The sequence below is a fragment of the Colletes gigas genome, unplaced genomic scaffold, assembly GCF_013123115.1.
Source record: "Colletes gigas isolate AHSC1104 unplaced genomic scaffold, ASM1312311v1 Colletes_gigas_Sc00052, whole genome shotgun sequence".
In the NCBI taxonomy this organism is placed as follows: Eukaryota; Metazoa; Arthropoda; class Insecta; order Hymenoptera; family Colletidae; genus Colletes; species Colletes gigas.
In genome coordinates this window covers 612,381-632,244 of record NW_025106681.1, presented here as the reverse complement: position 1 = coordinate 632,244, position 19,864 = coordinate 612,381, and the positions used below count along the sequence as shown (strand labels likewise).

General features: G+C 35.9%; 3 protein-coding genes across 6 annotated transcripts; 1 reads left to right on the top strand and 2 right to left on the bottom strand.

The window, feature by feature from the left end:
* Window positions 1-1,019: 1,019 nt before the first annotated feature.
* On the bottom strand, window positions 1,020-5,789 carry LOC122403423 (RAC-gamma serine/threonine-protein kinase). The gene is made up of 7 exons (XM_043406941.1): window positions 5,532-5,789; window positions 3,618-3,885; window positions 3,310-3,544; window positions 2,729-2,926; window positions 1,966-2,236; window positions 1,579-1,815; window positions 1,020-1,363 (listed from the first exon to the last, which is right to left on the bottom strand). Exons 1-7 carry the CDS (start codon window positions 5,602-5,604, stop codon window positions 1,023-1,025), a joined length of 1,623 nt encoding a protein of 540 aa, XP_043262876.1. The 5' UTR covers window positions 5,605-5,789; the 3' UTR covers window positions 1,020-1,022.
* Window positions 5,790-6,860: 1,071 nt separating this feature from the next.
* Window positions 6,861-12,007, top strand: LOC122403426 (exocyst complex component 2). Of its 3 annotated transcripts, none has more exons than XM_043406946.1 (12): window positions 6,861-7,219; window positions 7,294-7,594; window positions 7,652-7,847; window positions 7,919-8,420; window positions 8,884-9,173; window positions 9,323-9,507; window positions 9,579-9,693; window positions 9,772-10,050; window positions 10,192-10,518; window positions 11,116-11,300; window positions 11,385-11,596; window positions 11,877-12,007. In XM_043406946.1, the coding sequence occupies exons 1-11, from the start codon at window positions 7,111-7,113 to the stop codon at window positions 11,569-11,571; spliced, it is 2,676 nt and encodes an 891-aa protein (XP_043262881.1). In that variant the 5' UTR covers window positions 6,861-7,110; the 3' UTR covers window positions 11,572-11,596; window positions 11,877-12,007. The 3 variants fall into 3 exon arrangements, with proteins under 3 accessions (XP_043262881.1, XP_043262882.1, XP_043262880.1); XM_043406947.1 differs by lacking the exon at window positions 11,877-12,007 and adding an exon at window positions 11,663-11,751; XM_043406945.1 differs by lacking the exon at window positions 11,877-12,007 and having other exon boundaries at window positions 11,385-11,746.
* LOC122403425 (putative phosphoenolpyruvate synthase) lies at window positions 11,750-19,723 on the bottom strand. Of its 2 annotated transcripts, XM_043406943.1 has the most exons (20): window positions 19,134-19,723; window positions 18,924-19,048; window positions 18,628-18,766; window positions 18,360-18,540; window positions 18,149-18,259; window positions 17,703-17,927; window positions 17,493-17,620; window positions 17,299-17,421; window positions 16,977-17,185; window positions 16,759-16,904; window positions 16,408-16,674; window positions 16,193-16,343; window positions 15,577-16,116; window positions 15,194-15,496; window positions 14,745-15,134; window positions 12,958-13,283; window positions 12,790-12,874; window positions 12,270-12,570; window positions 12,069-12,199; window positions 11,750-11,781 (listed from the first exon to the last, which is right to left on the bottom strand). In XM_043406943.1, the coding sequence occupies exons 1-19, from the start codon at window positions 19,252-19,254 to the stop codon at window positions 12,114-12,116; spliced, it is 3,957 nt and encodes a 1,318-aa protein (XP_043262878.1). In that variant the 5' UTR covers window positions 19,255-19,723; the 3' UTR covers window positions 11,750-11,781; window positions 12,069-12,113. The 2 variants fall into 2 exon arrangements, with proteins under 2 accessions (XP_043262878.1, XP_043262879.1); XM_043406944.1 differs by lacking the exons at window positions 11,750-11,781; window positions 18,628-18,766; window positions 18,924-19,048; window positions 19,134-19,723 and having other exon boundaries at window positions 12,063-12,199; window positions 18,433-18,515.
* Window positions 19,724-19,864: the final 141 nt, after the last annotated feature.

Sequence of the window (19,864 nt, the reverse complement as noted above, 5' to 3'; positions counted from 1 at the left end):
ATAATCATTGTAGCATATAATATTAATAATATAATATTAGGGTAGCATTTCATTATTTCCATCTGATTCTCACAGTAAATCATTATTTGTCAATGATACACATAGTTGAATAGCGCGAACCGTATTAAGGAAAACAAAAATTTCCTAATTTGATGGTATTAAATGTAAAAAAAAAAACCGCTTTCTCTCGATTCTAAAATTCTCGATCTCAGATTTACACGTTAGTGCAATTAAAGCTTGTTAATGTTTCTATGCTTCTACGTTTAAAATGGATAATCCACTTAACTCGTTAGCTGGCTCCATGCCAAGTGTAATTTGCTATTTTGGCTTCTGCTCTAATAGTTAACTAACGAATTTAAAAGAACAGAAAAAGAATCCAGGAACTGTCCTTTCATAAATTATTACAATCGAGTTTACAATGAAGCTAAAGTGTCGAACGTCACTTTCATCGAACAAAGGACTGGTAGCTACGATTATCAAATATCATTCTTCGACGCAGAAGAAACATGCCACTCTTTACAATGTAACACAAGGCAGGGGATTGAACTTAAGTTAACTTCCACTTTTCTTTTTTTTCCTCTCACTTTCTTTCTCTTTTCAAATTTATCCCCGTTATATCGTCGCGAACCTACTCAGCAGGTATAAATAGTATTAGCTCAATTGGATCGTATAGTACACAAATTTTCCATGTACAATTTTAATGAGTATGTGTAAATGCGCGCGCACGAGCACGCATAAACACATACACACACACACATACACACCCACATACACACACACAAATCTGATCTGCCATTGGAGATATGCGTTAAAACCTTCCGAAGATGCACAAAAAAGCATCGTAAATTAGCAAAAAATGTGATATTCCGATTGATCTGCAAAAAAAAACAAAAAAAAACAAAAAATCTTCCAAATCGGCAGACAATCCACGAATACTCGTCGCAATTGAACGTCTTTGTTTGACCTTTCCATGCATTTAACCACTCATCTCAATATATAAACAAAGAAAACCCTTGATACTGTCAGTGATTAATGGAAACGATGGAAGAGGTTGCTGCTGAGTGACTTTCCTGATACGAAAAGTGAGTAAAATGTTCTTGCTCTTCGGCTATCGAATTCAGACTAGCTCCGCTGCCCAAGAAACCTTGATCGGGCGGCGTAAGTTCAACACTTTCACCTGTAAATTCGCTTTCAAAATATCGGGTGTCCGTATCTGAAGATACTCGAGGTTTAAACGGAGGTGGAATCTTTTTCTGTACAAGATCCGACCAATCGATCGACGAAAAGAACGCGTGATCTATAATCTCTTTTGCATCGTTCGGTCCGCCTCCTAATCTTTTGCTCGGATCTTTTATAAGTAATCCTGGAAAAAGAAAATGACGTGAAATGTAAAATGCACTGTTCACAGTAGAACCTTCGCTGCTGAAGGGGATACGCAATTGTTCGTGGAACTGTTTTTTATATGTATATAAAAAAAAATGTAACTTTTTTGAACGTGGAATCATGAAGTTGACTGAAAGGTGGCAAAATGTAATCGAACAAAGCAGACCAACCCAATATTTAATAGCGCTTACTCACCGCCAAGCATGTCCTTCGCCTCGTTACTGAGAGTTCTAGGAAACTTTACTTCTTCCATTACAATAAGCGTGAAAAGTTTCTCGTGGTCCTTGTTATAAAAAGGTAATCGGCCACAAATCATCTCATACATTACAACACCCACACCCCACCAATCTACTGCTCGTCCATAGTCATTATCTTCGAGCACTTCTGGTGCCAGGTATTCGGGAGTCCCACAAAATGTTTTCGTCGTTCTTCCTGTATAATGGAAATGTTACCGATATTTTCCATTATTTTCACACTGAATAATGTGCGCCTTTAACTCGATAAAGAATTAACTTTGCATGTTTGAGAGTTTTTTGCAAACAAATTTTCAAAAATGTTTTAAAAATTCACTCCTACGCTTACCATACGTTATGTCTTCTTTACATAATCCAAAGTCAGTAATTTTAATGTGTCCATCTTTGTCTAAAAGAAGATTTTCTAATTTGAGATCACGATAAATGATACCCTGTGAATGAAGGTAACCTAACGCTGAAATGATTTCAGCCCCGTAGAATCGAGTACGATCCTCGCCAAACGCACGAGAACGTCGCAAATGGAAAAATAACTCGCCGCCATTCACATATTCCATTACAAAACACAGCCTATCCGCTGTTTGAAAACTATACTTTAAAGACTGTAAATCAATAAACATTAAATGTTAATTGAGCCTGCAAATATTTGAGAAAATAATGGAGCAAGCGTGCTATCTTTATTTAATTTCTCAATACTGCACATACAGTTTCATGTTTGCAATAAACAAGGATTGAGAATTGTTATTAGTTCTTCAAAGCATTAGCTGTGTAAAAGCAATGCCTACTATCCTTGATACAATTCATATTCTCTAGTACCGAATAGAATCTCTGGCGAGTAATTCAGTTTAATTTTGGAGCAAGTGAGAAGAATAAGTTTTTATTTGAAAGAAAATTGTACAAAGCAGGAAGTTCATATATTCAAACTAAAATAGTGATGAGTGATATAATTGTAATTCTTTTCCATCGATCCGCATATTTTGCGACCGTAATTTCATTATATTATTTGTCACGAATATAAAACCGTACATGCACTATTGAGAAATTAATGATAGCGTACCCATGCTACCTTTTTGGCTAGAAGGTAGGATACGTACAGTTAGGAACGGATGATTTGTAGTACGCAATACTCTACTTTCGGTAAGTGTGTGCGCCACTTCGTCTTTACGAATAATTACTTCTTTTCGTAAAATTTTTATAGCGTACAAGTGCCCTGTTGCCTTTTCTCTGCAAAGGATTACCTTTCCAAATGTCCCCTTACCCAAAACTTTTAAAAATTCAAAATTTTCAAGGGTCTGAAACAGAAATGATCTTTCTTCGTAATTCGCGACGGCGAAGCCGGCTCACTTCAGATCCACGCTTACAGTAGCGAACAAAAGTTTAAGACAACTACATTCTTGATAGATTATCAGACTCTATTATAGATACTAAATAGCCAATAATTCGTAATTGGTCTTGCAATCACGCATAGACTTATACTTTATTTATAATCGACCTAACTACTTTCAAAGCATAAACAGTACTTGAGATTATGACAATGAAACTTTTAATTTGTTACGGACATTAGTTTAAAACGAACGTTTAAACACGGTGGTCCTTCGATTGAAAACTTTGGAATTGATTTTTTCGAAATCGTATATGCTCTTTTTTCGTTCAATGCTTCCAGTTATATACTCACTACTTTCTTCTTCCCTGTACTTTTACTACTCGAAGTTCCTTGAACACTAAACTTTGCGGACAGTTCGTCTATACTGCCGCCATCTGCATCCGAAGACACTATTCCGACAGACCCACTTGAATCCGACCTACCACCACCTGAAGATTCCATTTCAACATCTTCCGACGAAGACGAATGTTGCATTTGCGTTTGTTGCTGCTGCTGCTTTTCGCTCGCTAATCTAGCAGCTACATACCTATTAATGAAAATGATATTTAACATACCTTTAATTGTCACATGGTTTGCACAGAATCAAACAGCAATCGAACCTGATAGCTGCTACCCAATCTTCCCTTTCTTGCTCCGTTTCTACGTGAAATGTCCTTTCAATTACACCAGCCCACTGTAAACCCCTAATTACGAAGGTATAAGGCTTAGGTCTATCTACAGACATAATCTGACATCCTCGAACCGTGAAATTATTTAAAGGCTGTGCGGTTGCTGCCATTTGTTGATCAGGTTTCACTTTGAAACCGACCAGTGTACCATCGTCCCGCAAAACGAAATACCTTGGCCTCCAATTTTTTATGTGTTCCCCTGTTGATACAATCCAAGGAAAAAGAATAAAATTAAATTGTAAATAATGGTAAACCATATAGAGTAATTACTTCATTATATTAAATATGTTACAGTGAATTAGCTTTTCGTTACTATAAAAAGGAAAGATACATACAACATAGAGCATAACTGTGTCAATAACCAAGAATTTCTTATAAATCATATTTCATTGCTATTAGCACTTAGAGTCACAAAAAATAAACTTAATAGGAGTATTTTGCAAGAATAAAGATAACATAAAAAATTTTTTAAAGTTCCAAAGGTTCTTTTCTTTGCCTGTAACAAAAAATGTTCACTGATAGAGTTTTGCACCATGTAGCAGCAAAGTTAAACTCAGTGTTTCAAATGTAAATATTTACTTATATAATGGCTCGTGTCTGTAGTAATGTTTACACAAAACAAGTGCACAACTTAATATGCAGTTTGTCATTGATTTTCAAATGAATAAGTTCAGTAGTGCTATATATGCTATATGGTCTAATAAAACTAAAATAAACAGAATTAATTCTGTTGAACAATTCTGGTGCCGGATTCAAGGAGAAACACTTCAACCATGGCATGTTAAACAAACGGTCAAGTACAGTACTAGATCTTTTATATAGTAGATATATGTTTGCGTTTGGCATTTGACCAGTGCATTGAATGAGCAAAATAATAACCCAATACATATATACAGATATTTTGGACAAAAATTTACTAGATACAGTGGAAAATATGCTGTTTCCTGAAGACATGATTACATTCCAATGGGATGAAAACTTTAAACGTATTGCATAAAGTATACAAAATTGGATAAAAACACAAAAATGTTTTGTTCTGAAACAGCCTGTATCCTGATTTCAATCCAATTGAGAGTTTATAGGCATTCTTAAAACATAAAGTACAATTTTCTTATGAATGAACACGGTCAATGATTCCTAAATTGCAAAACAGGATTAAAGAACAATGGATTATTATCAAAATATTGTAGATAGTAGGAATAAATTTACTGCAACAGATGTAAAAGCTAAAACAAGGGTCAAAATCTTATCGATAAATATTTCTTATTACAGGCAAAGGACATCTTGACAACTTTAAAAAATTTCTTATGATACCTTTATTTCTGTGAAATATTCCTATTATGTTTATTTTTTGTAAACTTTAATGCTAATAGCAATAAAAAATGTCTTATAAGAAACTACAGGTACAGTTATAAGTTGTAGAATACAAATGGAAATAGCTGAAATATGCACAGACCTGTTGGAACAAAATATTAAAAATGCCTCGGACCGCAAAGGGTTAAACAAGAAATCGAAAAACTATCCGAAAACACGAAATATAATCGTGGAAACCAGCGATCGATGCGTTATTAATTAGTAAACACGGTGTTTTAAATTTTCTAACGCATTACGGTCGGTCATGAAAAGCGACATTAATCGCGGAACGACTACGATACTTTCTAAAATTTTTGCAAAAGACATTTTGAACAATGTATTTGTGACATTTTGCCGAATGGTGAACCAGCGGAGGTACGAAGGGTAATGCAAGAAAACGAGGAAAAGTCGATCGTGAGTGTACATTGCCAATCCACTTGAAGCGAAGCGAAAGAGTAAACATAAATATTATGAAATTGGTCTGAGGTGTACCGCGTTTTTGAAGCCAGCCTTCTTTTACAATACGCTGACCGGACGCTGCGACGTTCATCGCTGCGTCCCCCATAACTCCTTCTTCGATGAGTACTCGTATACACGCTCCAGACGCTTGGTGTTCCCGTTCAGGCACAATATTTCACGAAAATTAATGAAACACAACAGCGAGAATGGCACGAGTATACAAACTTGAGCAATCATAGATACACGTTTGTCAGGTAAACTCGACTATACTCTGATCGACGGACGCACTAATGCGCACTAACTAACATTGCCTGCTTGTATTCCGAAGATGGCGCGTCGATCAATCGCGGTTAAAGACGAATTCTTATTAAACAATGCCGATCTACTCTCGTTCAACACGAATAAGCGTCACCGACATTATCATCAACACGACCATTCTATATATTCTATATTTTAAGACAAGCATGCGCAAAACCTTTTGTTTATTACGGTTTGTTATTATATATACATATATGTTGCAGTAAAAGCATGAACCTGATCAATGCATACACACGACACGAAAACCAGGAGCTGGGATTTTTTATTGAATTATATTCTATTCGCATACTTTCGTTGTATCAAATATTTAGCGAATATGCAGTTACTCGCAAAATTGAGCATGCACTTAAGTTAATTAAAAGAAAATTTTAAATCTTCGACTGAAAAATTGCAAATGCCACCATATCACTTCCAGCAAGATAATGACCCTAAACACACCTCGTGTGTTGTTAGGGAATGGTTGCTCTATAATGTTCCCAAATTATTAAAACCACCGCCACAATTATCGAATCTCAATCTGACAGTATATTTAGGAAAAGAAATAAAGACGCGAAGAAGAAAGTGATTGTGGCGTGGAAAAATATTTCAATTTCAACAACGAAAACATACTTATAAAAAATATTACTTTAAATATAATTTCTTACTTGTACGCTCCATTTTGTATAGTAAAAATAAGAGTATCATTCATAATGTAACATTATAAATATGTATATACATATATTGATAATTTTTTTAAATTCATTCGTAATTAGAAAAAATATTTTACCTAGGTAAATGATTGTATAAGAAAAAATCATCTTAATATTAAGTTCTAGTTGTATTCCTATTAATCAACATTTGCACAATTCTTTTTATGCGATTTTGAATTGTACAGTACACTTTCAATGTGTAAAAAGAGGATCAGGTGCATAAATAACGTATTTATGTTTCATAGAAAAAATTATGGAAAAACCAGAAGTTCTAGTTTTTCTAAATTTACCCCTCATGTATCCCTGCCTCAATGGCCGCCTCTGTCATTGATATCTATATCAGTCGTCATTTATTTTGACAGGCGTCAATTTTTTTTTTCTCTCTAACCTATACACCCATGTCTTGTCCTAGTAATAAACATCAGACAAATTCGGTTCTAGGAAAGATTTGAAAAAGTCAAACATGAAGTAGTGTATCTATTTGCAAAATGTTTCAAAAGTAGAACTTTGAATCACGGATCAATGATCGAGGTTAGAACTATGCGTGATCGATATTTACTTGTACGAAGATAGAAGGAATTTTGTATTAAACTATAATCGGGAAGATGGGTCCTCCGCCGGTGGTAACGGGAATATCACCTAAGGAAGGACCACCAGGAACCCGCGTAATTGTTCGCGGAGAATTCCTGGGAAACAAAGTCCAGGATCTCGTAGGTTAGTTTCGCTTAGAAAAAGTACTTAAAAAACCAAATTTTCACTAAAACGAATGTAACGTTTAATTTTTGTAGGTCTAACAATATGCGGGTGCGATTGTCTCCTGTCCGCGGAATGGAAATCGAATAATAAAATTATTGCCAGATCAGGACCTTGTAAAGGTCGTGGTGACATCATAGTAACCACACGTAGTGGAGGACAAGGAACTTCTACTGTACAATTCCGTGGTTATCATGAAACTATAGGTCCCATGAAAGAGTCAGCAGTATGGGTGGAAGAAGCTCCAATGCAAAGTTTTGTATGGGGAAGAAGAACATTATCACCAACAAATTATCAACAGGAAGATCCTCTCGGTCTGAGCGTAGAAGGCAATGAGTGAGTTTATTTTATACTTTTTTGTTGACACAGGCAACTTTATCTGTTTCTTTGCAGCAAAAAATTTCCTGAAGATGAGCTAATAGAACTATTTGGAGAAGGTAGTGGAGATCTTACCAGTGAAAAGTTTCATCCTGGTTGGTTTTTATTACAGCATCATCATGCCACCACATTTGAGGACTTAAAAGCTGGATTGGCATATCTTAAAAGAAAAGTGAATTCTCAGAAGGAGGGTCAGTTATCATTTTTGAAGGTAATTAAATTAATAACAGGAATAACATACATTTATACACTGTTACTCACTCCTTTCTGTAACTTTTCAAGGCCAATGTAGGGTCGGTAATGGAGCAACTAGATACAATAATGTTATTAAAAGAACAATTTGAAACTGATATTAAAAATTATGGTACAGACCCTACTGTGAAATTAGAAAAAGCTATTCAGCAGTCCATGTCAGAGGCTAATAAATTATTTGACGATGTATTAGCAAGAAGAGACAGAGCCGATGCGACAAGAAACGCTCTAGCCGTAACACAGCGATACAAGTTCCTCTTTTGTATGCCAATTAATATAGAAAAGAACATAAAACGAGGCAATTACGATCTCGTAATCAATGATTACGCCAGAGTAAAGAATTTATTCAAAAACACAGAGATCGAAGTATTTAAACAATTGTTACAAGAAATCGACGATAGAGTTGAAATGCTTAAAGTATTTTTGAGAAAGAAGCTAGAAGAAATGCCATTCAGTTTGGAGGAACATAAAAAGATTATTAGAAATCTTGTTAATTTAGAAGCTGAAGGAGATCCAGCTTGGGATGCAATAGGTATTAATTAGAGATTATGGGTTTGGTTTGGTTTACGACGTCTATTTCAGACATAGATAGACAAGTGTATTGAAATGCACGCACGTGTACTCGTTAGTGTTGGGTGTTCGAATAAATCTATTTAAATAGGGAATAACAGATGAAATTTTATTCATTCGCTTCATTGCTCTGCATTTGAAACTAATACAGAATAAGGAATAAATTGATTTTATACGTTATTCGAAATAAATTTTTGTCCAACACTGATATCCGCGTATTTCATACTCGTGTATCTCTATATATAAACAATACGCGTAGGATTTTTTTTTGCCATTTTACATCACTATGAACGAGGAGCGTGCCGTCAGCATTGGAATCTCCAATGCTAGAATGGTGTCTTGCGTTTATTGTTTAAAAAAATTCCCATTGCTACACATAATAGTATTATTGTACGCAGTAAAATGCTGATAATTACATTTTCCAGTATCACACGCGAATTATTTGAAGAAAAGTATCACCGGTTGCGCGCAAGAACATTTGGAAATAGATTATTCGAGTGGTGATGATTTGAACAAAGCAAAATTAATGCAGATCAATAAGCAATTGAAATCGAACAAAAACGATGGATCTGCTGTTCCGCCGCAAATATCGTGTATCGAAGCAATTTGCGACGTTGTCGTCGAACAGCTGCCAGATTTGTGGAGATTAGGTCAAAGTTATTTCACAGGACAGTTGCACGTTGCCGTGGACGCAGAGAAACAAACGCCCTTCAAAGTAATTTAACGTTTATCAAAAATTTATCTAATAAGGGGAGAATGTGGAAGTCGATCGTTAAAAATTTCCACATCCATAGTCTTCCCCTGTAAGATTAAAATTCTTTAAAGACGGAACGTTTGTTTACGTAATTAATAATTTTAATGCAGAATTTAGTGCTGTCGAGCATGCAGTATGCCATGGAAGCCATGAGGAACACGTGTAGCAATGATTTAGACGCAGTATGGCTTTTGCATATCTTGCGTAGAATCAGACAGATGTATGCTTCATTGATCCATTTGGATTTGCCAAGCGACGCACTAGACATTTTCGGAAAACTTATACTGGATCTGAGGTACGATTTTATTTTTTTGTGATAAATATCATACATCTTTGTTCTACAATAAACGAAGAATTGTTATATAGATTGCAGTGCTTCGCTGCTCTATTTAAACAAACGGCGGAGAACATAGCAGCTTTGTACAAGAAAGAAACTTGGCAGATTGAGTACTTGAACGAAGACGGTGGTGTTACAAGAGTGGTACGTATTTAATTTCGTATGTCAGAATTTTTGCACAGCCATTTGTTGATCGAATATATAATTTCTAATTGTAAACAGCCATATCTGTTCGAGGAAATGACCACGGAAGTTTCAACGCGAGCACGAGACACGGTAGTTGCCTGCGGTCCTCGAGAAGGAGCATTATTCGCTAACCCTGTCCATCAACAGCTATACTATAACTCTATTAAAACGTTGTTTACGTCGTTCGCGCGATGTTTACAACAACTGGCATTTAGTGGTTGCGAGGAAGCTCTAGAGGATGACGAACAGTCGGTATCTCAACTAGTCGGTTCCCCTTCAGGCTATACGAACAAGGGCAATAAACATCAAGGCCCGGTAAGTCTTTCATCACACAGGGTGATCGAAAATTAGTAGTACGAATAGTGGACTTTTTCAGCGAACAGTAAACAAATTCAATTTGTAACATCTTTTGAAGTTGATGCTGTATTTTAGCGTTACTTCTGAATTTGTTATCAGACATGGGAACAATGCCTCTTGATTTCATTAAGTAATATTCGTTATACACTGAACACCATCCTACCAAAAATCGGAGCCTCGGCAAAGGACCTGGATTACCCGAGTTTATCGAATGCGGTCGGATGGAATTCCGATTGGACGCAACTGGAAACATTAGACACTGCCGTGTTGGACGCGTACTTGGAACGTCGTTGCGACCCATTGGTCGGTACGATTGAACCAAGCATGTACCTCGGTGGTTTGGAATGGGATTTTGAAACTGAACCGACTCACGTGAGACCGTACGCACAGGAAATACTGGCGAATTTAATTGCAGTTCATGCAGAAGTATTTAACCATTTATCATTTTATCTTTATAAGCAATCATGTCCAAACGTGATGCTTTTTAACCCCTTGCACTACTCTGAAATTCGGAAGAAGCCGTGCCTAACCCATACGCTCGAATGATCGGAACTTGAAACACGATATGTCGATCGACGGAATATCGATATTTACGAGTTCGACTCGTGATATTCATGTTTTGAGAAAATGTCGATTACAAGTCAGACTCGTGTTATTCACGTTTGACGTGAAATTGAACAACGAGCCTGACTCGTGATATTCAAGTTTGGCTTAAAATTGTCATCACGAGTCAGACTCGTGAAAATAGTGCAAGGGGTTAATGGACTTTTTCGCAGTGATGGAGCTTGAAATACCGAAGTCGATATAAACCTAACCTAACCCAGACCTAATCCTTCAAAATTTTAAAATATCCATTAACTATTAACCATTTATGCCTAAAGTCGTATATCATCAGTTTCGGTATTTTAAGTATTATTACTGCACTACGAGTTCATTAGAAAAGCGAGATCACGCTTTGGTATGTCTCCTTGCTAGTATCGAATTGTAACGAAGCGATCATTATCATGATTTATTTCTTCATAGGTGCGTCGCGTTGCACCAGCTCTGTTGCAACGGGTACTGTCCCATATTGTAGAAACAGTAGCAGAGGAGCTTGCCAGACTTATGTCCTGTGTCACGCAATTTCGACCTGCGGGGATTGTACAAGCACGAACTGACATCATACTTCTACGAAATGCCTTGCAATCTTATAGTACAACTAGAGCCAAGTAATTATCCTCGTTCTAGTCATTCCTGAAACTTCAAATCTTATAATTACAGTATAGATATTCAACGTAACTTTTGATCGATAGAAATTTCTTCGAGGAAGCTTTGGACGCGATACCCCAACCCGTCAGCAAAGAAGATCGAATGCGTATCGATATGCTGCTATCGAAAGTGGCAACGTCCATGCAGTTGCAATTATCGTGTCTTGCCAGTGATACAACAAGTAATACTCCAACAATGGTGGCTGATCCTAATCGCGTTACCACTGTATAACTGTAGTAGTAACTTAAAGAACTAAGTAAGTAATTTATTACGTTGACCGTTGTATTTTTATACCGTTACAATAGCATTCTCTGTATTCCAGTCTCCAAATTCAATTGCTATTGTCTTGGGTAAACTTAACAAATATCGTCCTGAAATGTAAATTTAAATAAAAGCACACGTGACATGCGCGAAATAGAAGTGTTGCTTGTTATTGAAATTGTTGCGGTTAGGATATTAAATAAATGAACCGAAAGGTAAAAGGTTTGATTTAATTATATAAAGAAAATAAAGACCGTGATCATTTCACATTCGAGGCTCTGGAAGGACTGCCGGCGCGTGCCACGCTGCAGCCGCCCGGTAACCATATTTGGAAAACAAAAACCTAACGGGGACTTTCCGTCTGCATGGTTCCCCGATCGATATATCGACGAGAACGTTCCAGCACACACATACATAAGAAAACTATAACGGTCGAGGATAGACATTGTAATATCTCAACAGAAATGTAATGCAATATTTGTACAAAAATATTATATTTGCATTGGGGAATATCATTTGCATGACTCTGCATCTTTTTGGTCGCGCCTTTTCACTAGTTGCAAAATTCCAGTATCTGCGGTTAGTAACACGGTGTCACCTAAAAACGGATTTAAATTACAGTGCAGTCTATTGATTTGGTTTTTTTAAATGATACAATGACGCATCACCTGTTTGAAACATATGCGTAGCTCTCTTGGCGTTAATTATACAAGGCAGTCCATATTCTCTAGCTACCACAGCTCCATGGCTTATAAGTCCACCCAATTCCGTGACTATACCACTCAGTAACGCGAAATACGGGCTCCAAGCTATATCGGTGGCGTAAGTAATTAAAATATCGCCGTTTTGTATCTTTTGTGCATCCGATAAGTCTGTTATCACGCACGCTCTGTTGCGTACAGAACCACCGCACACCGGTGTTCCTTGAACTTTCACAGATTCGTCAGACATTATCATATCTAAATCATCCTAGAATGTGGAAACGCTGGCTTTTAGTATCTAACAAGGGTAGACTACGAATGTGGAAATTGATTTTGAATTGTCATTGAGCAAACATTGCAGTATGCACCTAGTAAAAGAAAACCTTGAAAGGCTTTCATTGAATAGGGCTCAATAATAGCATTACTATTATAAAAACATATGTTGTGCATAAAAAAATAGATTTATCCTTATAACTCTATACAGTACCTTTATTGGAATTGGTATTCCAATATTGAATTCCGAATACTGAAGTTCTCTCAATCGTGGGAAGATCCTTCTTCTATGGAATGCTCTATAAAAATTTGTGAAAACGCATCGCCGATTATGATCGTATCAAGAAATAATAGAGCTCCAAATACCGATATAGTCAATTACTTTTGAACAAACGTTGTGTTACGATGATTCAACAGTTGTCCTATTTCGTCGTTTGTTAAAAAGAATATAAGATCCGCACTGGGTAAATATTCCTCTAGAACCATCAGCTTTCCCAGTCTTATGTATGCCAACCTAAATTTGTGTATGACATTTACGAATATGGCTTTCGTCATTTCTCTACGTACAACAGCATCTCTAAAAAGTGGTACGAGTTTCTTTAAAAGCAACTTAACAATCCATGATTTCGGCGTCTTTAAAGACGCTACCGTTTCTTCCGCATTAAGTGTTTTCTTGGAATTGCTCGTTTCTGACGACGTCATCATCGTCTAATAAACATATTATCATTAATGTTAAATTTACATTTATGGTCAAATTTTTTTTCTATCGCATTTTACTCATTGAGTCACACATTCTGAGACTGTAATTTATGTATATTATTAGATGTACAAATGAATAATCCAATTTTTTCAGCCACATTTAATGTTTATTTTAAAAAAAAGTAAATTGAATTGTTCAATCAAAGTATTTGCCGTTATTTTCTATAACTTTAAGCTATATTTTAGGCAGCTGATGAATGCCATCTCGGAAAAATTTTACATTTTTGGACCCGATAAAGTCGTCAAGTCATTTTCGGATCTCATCCACTGATTGGAAGTACATATCGGATAAGGCGTGTTGCATCGACCGGAACAGGTGATAATCGAATGGAGCAATGTCTGGTGAATACGCCGGGTGCTGCAAGACGTCCCAGCCAAGACTCATTATGGTGTCTTTTGTATGGGAAGCAATATGTGGGCTTGGCGTTGTCATGCAACAATTTCACTGGACGTTCTTCTTTGCCAGTATACGGACGTTTTCGTTCCAATGCTTGACTCAAGCAAATTAATAGTCATTGGTAGCAGTCCGCAGTAACTGTTTCACCCGGGTTTCAACAACTCGTAATAAACCACGCCCTTGGTATCCCACCAAATGCAGAGAAGAACCTTCTTTCCGAAGCAATTGGGTATTGCAACCAATGTTAATGCTTCGCCGGGATTTACCCATGACTTTCTGCGTTTTGGATTGACATAGGGTATCCACTTCTCATCGCCCATAACGATTTTCCACAAGAAAGACTTTCGACGCTTCTTATTGAGATGAAAAAGACATGCTGCCACTCGTTGATTTTTGTTGGTTGCAGTGAGTTTATGCGTAACCCATTTTCCTTCTTTCTGGATCTTTCCCATCTCACGTAGGCGTTTGGAAATCATTTGCTGGGTTACTCCTAACTGCTCTGCAAGTTCTTTTTGCGTTTGTGCCGTATTCTCAGTGAACAGTTGTTCCGAATCATCATTGTCGCACTTCCAAGGGCCTCCAGGGCGTTGTTTGTCGATTAGACTCAAATCACCGTTTTTAAACCGCCTAAACCAAAATGCGCACACATCATACGATACAACACCTTCACCGAGAAAGGAACAAATCCACTTGTTCCAATTTCCCTTGTTGAAATTCGTAAAGAATGCAGTGTCGGATATGCACCTTATCTGTTGCCATTTTCGACTCTACTGAATCGAATACTTTTGAAGGTTATGTTGGGCCTTTCGTTAAACTATCTTTTGTTTTAACTAACTATATGTCAACGCTATATGACCGCAAAAGAGCAGGAAAATCTATTGACTTTAAACTTGATTTTATAACTGCTTAAGATAATTTGGATTATTCATTTGTACACTTAATAATTTTTACAAACATAAAACAGTATATGCACTACTGAGAAATTAAAAATTGGGTAATACAATTTGATTTACCTGAAGCGTGATGATAAGATTCTCGGGCTTAAAGGCCCAGGGCTCGGAGATAAAATCCATTTCTTGGATACACCTATGTCCATGTTTTTTAAGAAGGTTTTCAAATTCTCTTGCTGCTGGCAAACAATTGACTTCCAGCCAATTAATAGCCTCCTTAGGATCCAATTCTCGAAATTCCTCATCTTTTTTATCTGTCCTGATGTAATTCACTATTTTCTTAAGCATCGTTAGCACTTCGCCGCTAATGATATCGCTACAAGAGCTTAACAATACTGAAATGTCTAACAAATGATCTGGTACGATATCTTCATAACCACTTGTCAATAGCGACAATGTAAAAATTTGATAAGAAATACTGACTCTTGATGTATGCATATGATATTTCGATACCTGAAAATATCAATGTATATTTCAACAGTTACAAAATTCTACAATATTCGATGATTTACCTCCAAATATACAGGAAAATTATCATTGATCTCATTGTATAAACTATGTGCAGTATGAAAATGTTCAGTGTTCAGAACAAAATTTTGATCAATTTCTTTGGCAGCTTTCTCCACTGCACTATTCTTCATCGCTTCTTTTATCATTCTACAAAGTGATGTAAATTGTTGACGTGGAGTAGCCAAGCTGTTTCTTTCGCAAGCAATTCTATGAATCTCTGGTGTTATTATAACGGTTCCGCTAACAGCTATATCGGCCATTTTGTGCGTAATTGAAATTTCTTTGGTCGGATATTCTAAAAATGTCTACGATCGATACGAATAAATTGTTAATTTTAAATGCGGAACCCCGACCTACTGTATATGAAATTCACGAAGTAACTTACATTGTAATAATTTATGAGGCATTTCATTGCTATTACGTTCATACATCGACGACTGGACGTTGCTTTTACTTCCTTCGCTGATTTATTTAATCCGTATATAATAACTGAAAGCGTTAAAGGTGATATCGGGTATGGAAGCACTTCGCCTACGTTGGAAAAGATAAGCATGTCTATGTCGCTGGGCACACCCATATCCAATTCGTGTTTCAACTCAAACTCCGTCCACGCGTACAATGTGGTGATAGGTCGTGCTTGGAGTAAATAAATCTTTTCATCGATCACTGCCCATTCTATGTCTCGTGCACTGCCGAACAGAGTTTCCAACTTTGCTCCTATGGCGGCTAATCGAAGAACAGTCTCCTCCGAAACACAAACAGCTTTATTCTCTTTGTCGTCTAAATTGATCGTCACCACTCCATCGCTGCTTGCTAACATTTTTTGCTGTTTATTTCCTACTGTTAAACTTTTTACAGTGAACTTGTTGTCCCAACTTTTATGAACGATTATCGTGTCCGGTTCAACCGTTGCCGACACGACAGTCTAGGCGAATCAAAGAAGATACATGTGGTCAGTTTGTCTTTCACGACTAAACGATTGAATGCTAGTATAATCATACCTCTCCCAAACCATAATTAGCCGTGATAACCATGTTTGAGGGATCTCCGGTGGTTGGATGTCTGGTAAACATAACACCAGCAGCATCAGCATTCACCATTTTTTGTACGCAAACTCCCATAGATGCTTTTACAAACGCACCATGTTGTTTCCTAACATCGACAGATATTTATGGTCATTTTATAGGCAATGGTCTAGTTAAAAACATCGAGTTACCTGTATTTGACACTTTGGTATGAAAATAAACTTGCCCAACACATGGCTACATTCTTGATAATATTATCTGCGCCTTGTACACCCAAATACGTTGAATTCTGACCAGCTGCTGAGGTTTCTTCGCTATCTTCGCCAACAGCACTAGATCTTACAGCATATCTGTACAGTTTATCATTATTGTCTTCAGATTCTAATTCTTTCAATGCTTTCAAAATTGCTTCCTTCACTTCCGCTATCATAGGAGTCAATCGAATAGCACGAACGGCTCTGAAACAAAACGGATGATAAATATTATTTACCTGGTAATAAAGTAATAAACAAGTTATAATATTGAGAATCAATATAATTTACACGTCGCAGCATTTTTCCAGATCGCCTTCCTTTTTACCTACACAAACATTCTGAATATCGTCAATTACTTTCTGTAATTCATTGTGCTCGTGTAGTTGCATTTTAAGGGCAAATACTGTTACGCAAAATCCCTTTGGTACAATAACCTACAACAATTATCATACGTTTACATACTTGTAGAAACCAATATCGTGGGTGACGTTCGTGACACTACTTACATCTGCATCATTAATTGAAGTTAAAGTTGCAAGCGAAAATCCTTTCCCACCAACAGTATTTTCGTTTCGACAATTTTCGTCGTTGAAATGTACTACGTAATCGTTGGTTTGTACGCACGTACGAAGTTGTTTCAGAGATGGGAATATTGTATGCGTTTTTGCTTGACATGGCCCATCGTAAGGATAACATAATTGCATCAATCCAACACCTATTAAAACATTTGGCATGTTAACCCTTTACAGGCGAAATAATTCATTTTTACACATTTGTATTTCTTCCGTGAAATTGAAAAAGTTTTGTGTTTAGTAGTAGACACAATACCTGATCTCCCGTTTAACGTCAATTTTACGGTCACAATTTTATTTGCCCAATTACATGGTTGACCATAATATAAAGTTACCGGGTCATCGCGTTTTACAAGAATATTATACTCTTTACCTTCGGCTGAAATTAAATATGTTACTATTAAGTACAGATCTTATTAAATTAGGAGTTTCATATAAACTGTAAGTAACCTGTGAACCACACTTTGTATTCCAAATTCTCCATAAATTTCTCTTGTGTAAAATCAGATAACGCGAGTTCTATATTATCTATCTCACGAATTTCTTCGTTATTATCATTTAACTGACCATACTGTATTCTGCAATGAACATTGTTTAATAGAGTAAGGGAACGTCAATTGTTGTCGTGACTTTACGATTACGATAAACTTTTCGATTTACTGTGGAAAACTATGTTTTGTGCTGCCCGCACTGAGATAATATATTGCTCCATGCGGCATTACACCAAACAGAGTAACAGATTCGTGAAACTCTTGAGACTCGTGCTTTCCCCAGCGATGTTGATGAAGTCCACGCAAATATAAAGTAGAAACAATTCCATTACTATATATCACTTGACCCAACATAGACCCAAACTGATCAAAACCTGAGTACTCTAGTAATTTTCTGCGAAGATTGAAAACATTCTTCAGTTTACATTGCCACTCATAAATATTGGGACATTTAACTAAAACGTTGATTAATCTTTAAATTATTACAACTCCAAGAAAAGAAGACGCCCAATAATGTTTCCAATAACGTTAAACTGAATGTTGGAATACTTATGAGTGACAATGTACATAAATAACAAACTAATTTATAAAAGTAGTTTTATATTTCTACAGTACATCTTGTTCATCCATTTGAGGCTCTTCCATGGTTCAAGAGCTAATGCTTCTGCATGCAATTTCGAACTCCAATCATCTGGCCATTTTAATGGTTCGAAATTTGCAATGAATCTAGATAAAATATTAATTATTCCGTATAACATCTAACGAAAACATTGATTAGTTTTTAACAAAATTGACTAAACATTACTACGAATAGTATGTTTCTTACATGAAGTTAAAGCGAATATGGTCTATATTCTCATTGCTACATTCATCAACTTGATTCAAATTTTTAAGCATACCATTATAGACTATTCTCCAACGTTCCTGAGATTTTAATAATTCAATTTTAAGACCACCTGCAGTCCATTCTTGATTGTGATTACTTATTAATGTGGTATCAGGATATACTGTTGAAACAAAGTTTTTTAAATTATTGTTTACATCATATTAACAATAGGCTAGTAAAAATGATTGATAAATAAAAATTTTAATACCAGGTAAGACATATAATCGACCGTCAGATGTAGCCAGATGTAATGACAATTCTACTGTTTTAAATCCTCTATAAGAGAATTTAATAAATACAGAATTTCCTTTCTGATCAGTGCCATAGAAGAGCATGCTGTTACTACTCTGAATATAAATCAAAATCACGATGATGCATTAAAGAATACATACTACGTTTACTCGTAAAAACTTTATTAAAATTCATTGATCTTAGGGTCAAAAATTTTCAATTTATTTTCTTATTAAAGACAGTTATCGATTTAACTGAACAAATGATACTTACATCTTCATCTTTGATTTCCAAATTTTCTAAAGGATTCTTTCTACAATTATGCAAATTCTTTTGTTTCTTCTTTTTCATATTGATGTAATACTCCGACCACCAAAATTTTAGTAAGAAACGAATGCCTGCAAATAATTTTTATTGTTATAATATGAAGCAACTGGACTTACCTCATTTTCATAACTGAAAAAAAAAAGAAAAAATACTTACTTGAAATTTCGCGTTTCAAACCCAAGCATGATTGATTTTTAATTGCGTTAGCGAACCAAATGTACAATAATAAAAGAAGAATGGAAAATACCACTTGAACGATAAGCAGAATATTATCCATTCTGAAGTAATTGTTTCAAACTTGTACTCGCGCAGATACTTTTAGTTCCGCAAAAACATAATGTTCGATTAATATTTTTATGGACGATGTTACTTGTTATATTTATTATCAAGAATTTATTTATCAGTTAATACCGCAGATAAAACCAAAGAAATATACTTAAATAACTTTAAAGCAATACGATTCGATTGTTCCGTCAATGATACGCTTTTAAATTTTTTAAGTGGTTCTCGTCGGTTTATATAATTGGCCAATGCATGCTTGATGGTATCTTTTGACGACTGGACCAAAATTTAGTTATGCTAGTATTTAATCGCACGTGATACTAGTAATTAAATGCACTGATTACATGAGCGACACGGGCAGTTACTGGAAACGACCTCGACGAAGCTTACGTAATATAATCATACAACTTCGTCTTGGTAATTCCCATCTGTACCGCTCAGGCATCCTAGCATCATAAATGTACGTTTAAAAATCTGAACTTTTGAAATATTACAACTCGTGGATTAGTAAATATCATCTAGGCTACAAGTAAATTGAACATCTGACATAAAATGTTCTTATCTTATCTAGACTACGTACAGTAACTAATTCCATTCGATACTGA

Excerpts from the sequence above, each read along its gene's own strand:
- LOC122403423 (XM_043406941.1), bottom strand. The coding sequence starts at position 5,604 with ATGGGGGACGCAGCGATGAACGTCGCAGCGTCCGGTCAGCGTATTGTA. Across the intron at positions 2,927-3,309 it reads GTACAGGGAAGAAGAAAGTA|ACCCTTGAAAATTTTGAATT; the intron begins GTGAGTATATAA and ends TTTCTGTTTCAG. Across the intron at positions 2,237-2,728 it reads CAAATCATCCGTTCCTAACT|TCTTTAAAGTATAGTTTTCA; the intron begins GTACGTATCCTA and ends ATTGATTTACAG.
- LOC122403426 (XM_043406946.1), top strand. The coding sequence starts at position 7,111 with ATGGGTCCTCCGCCGGTGGTAACGGGAATATCACCTAAGGAAGGACCA. Across the intron at positions 9,174-9,322 it reads AGAAACAAACGCCCTTCAAA|AATTTAGTGCTGTCGAGCAT; the intron begins GTAATTTAACGT and ends ATTTTAATGCAG. Across the intron at positions 10,519-11,115 it reads TAATTGCAGTTCATGCAGAA|GTGCGTCGCGTTGCACCAGC; the intron begins GTATTTAACCAT and ends ATTTCTTCATAG.
- LOC122403425 (XM_043406943.1), bottom strand. The coding sequence starts at position 19,254 with ATGGATAATATTCTGCTTATCGTTCAAGTGGTATTTTCCATTCTTCTT. Across the intron at positions 18,767-18,923 it reads TGGAAATCAAAGATGAAGAT|AGTAGTAACAGCATGCTCTT; the intron begins GTAAGTATCATT and ends ATTTATATTCAG. Across the intron at positions 12,875-12,957 it reads AACACAACGTTTGTTCAAAA|AGCATTCCATAGAAGAAGGA; the intron begins GTAATTGACTAT and ends AAATTTTTATAG.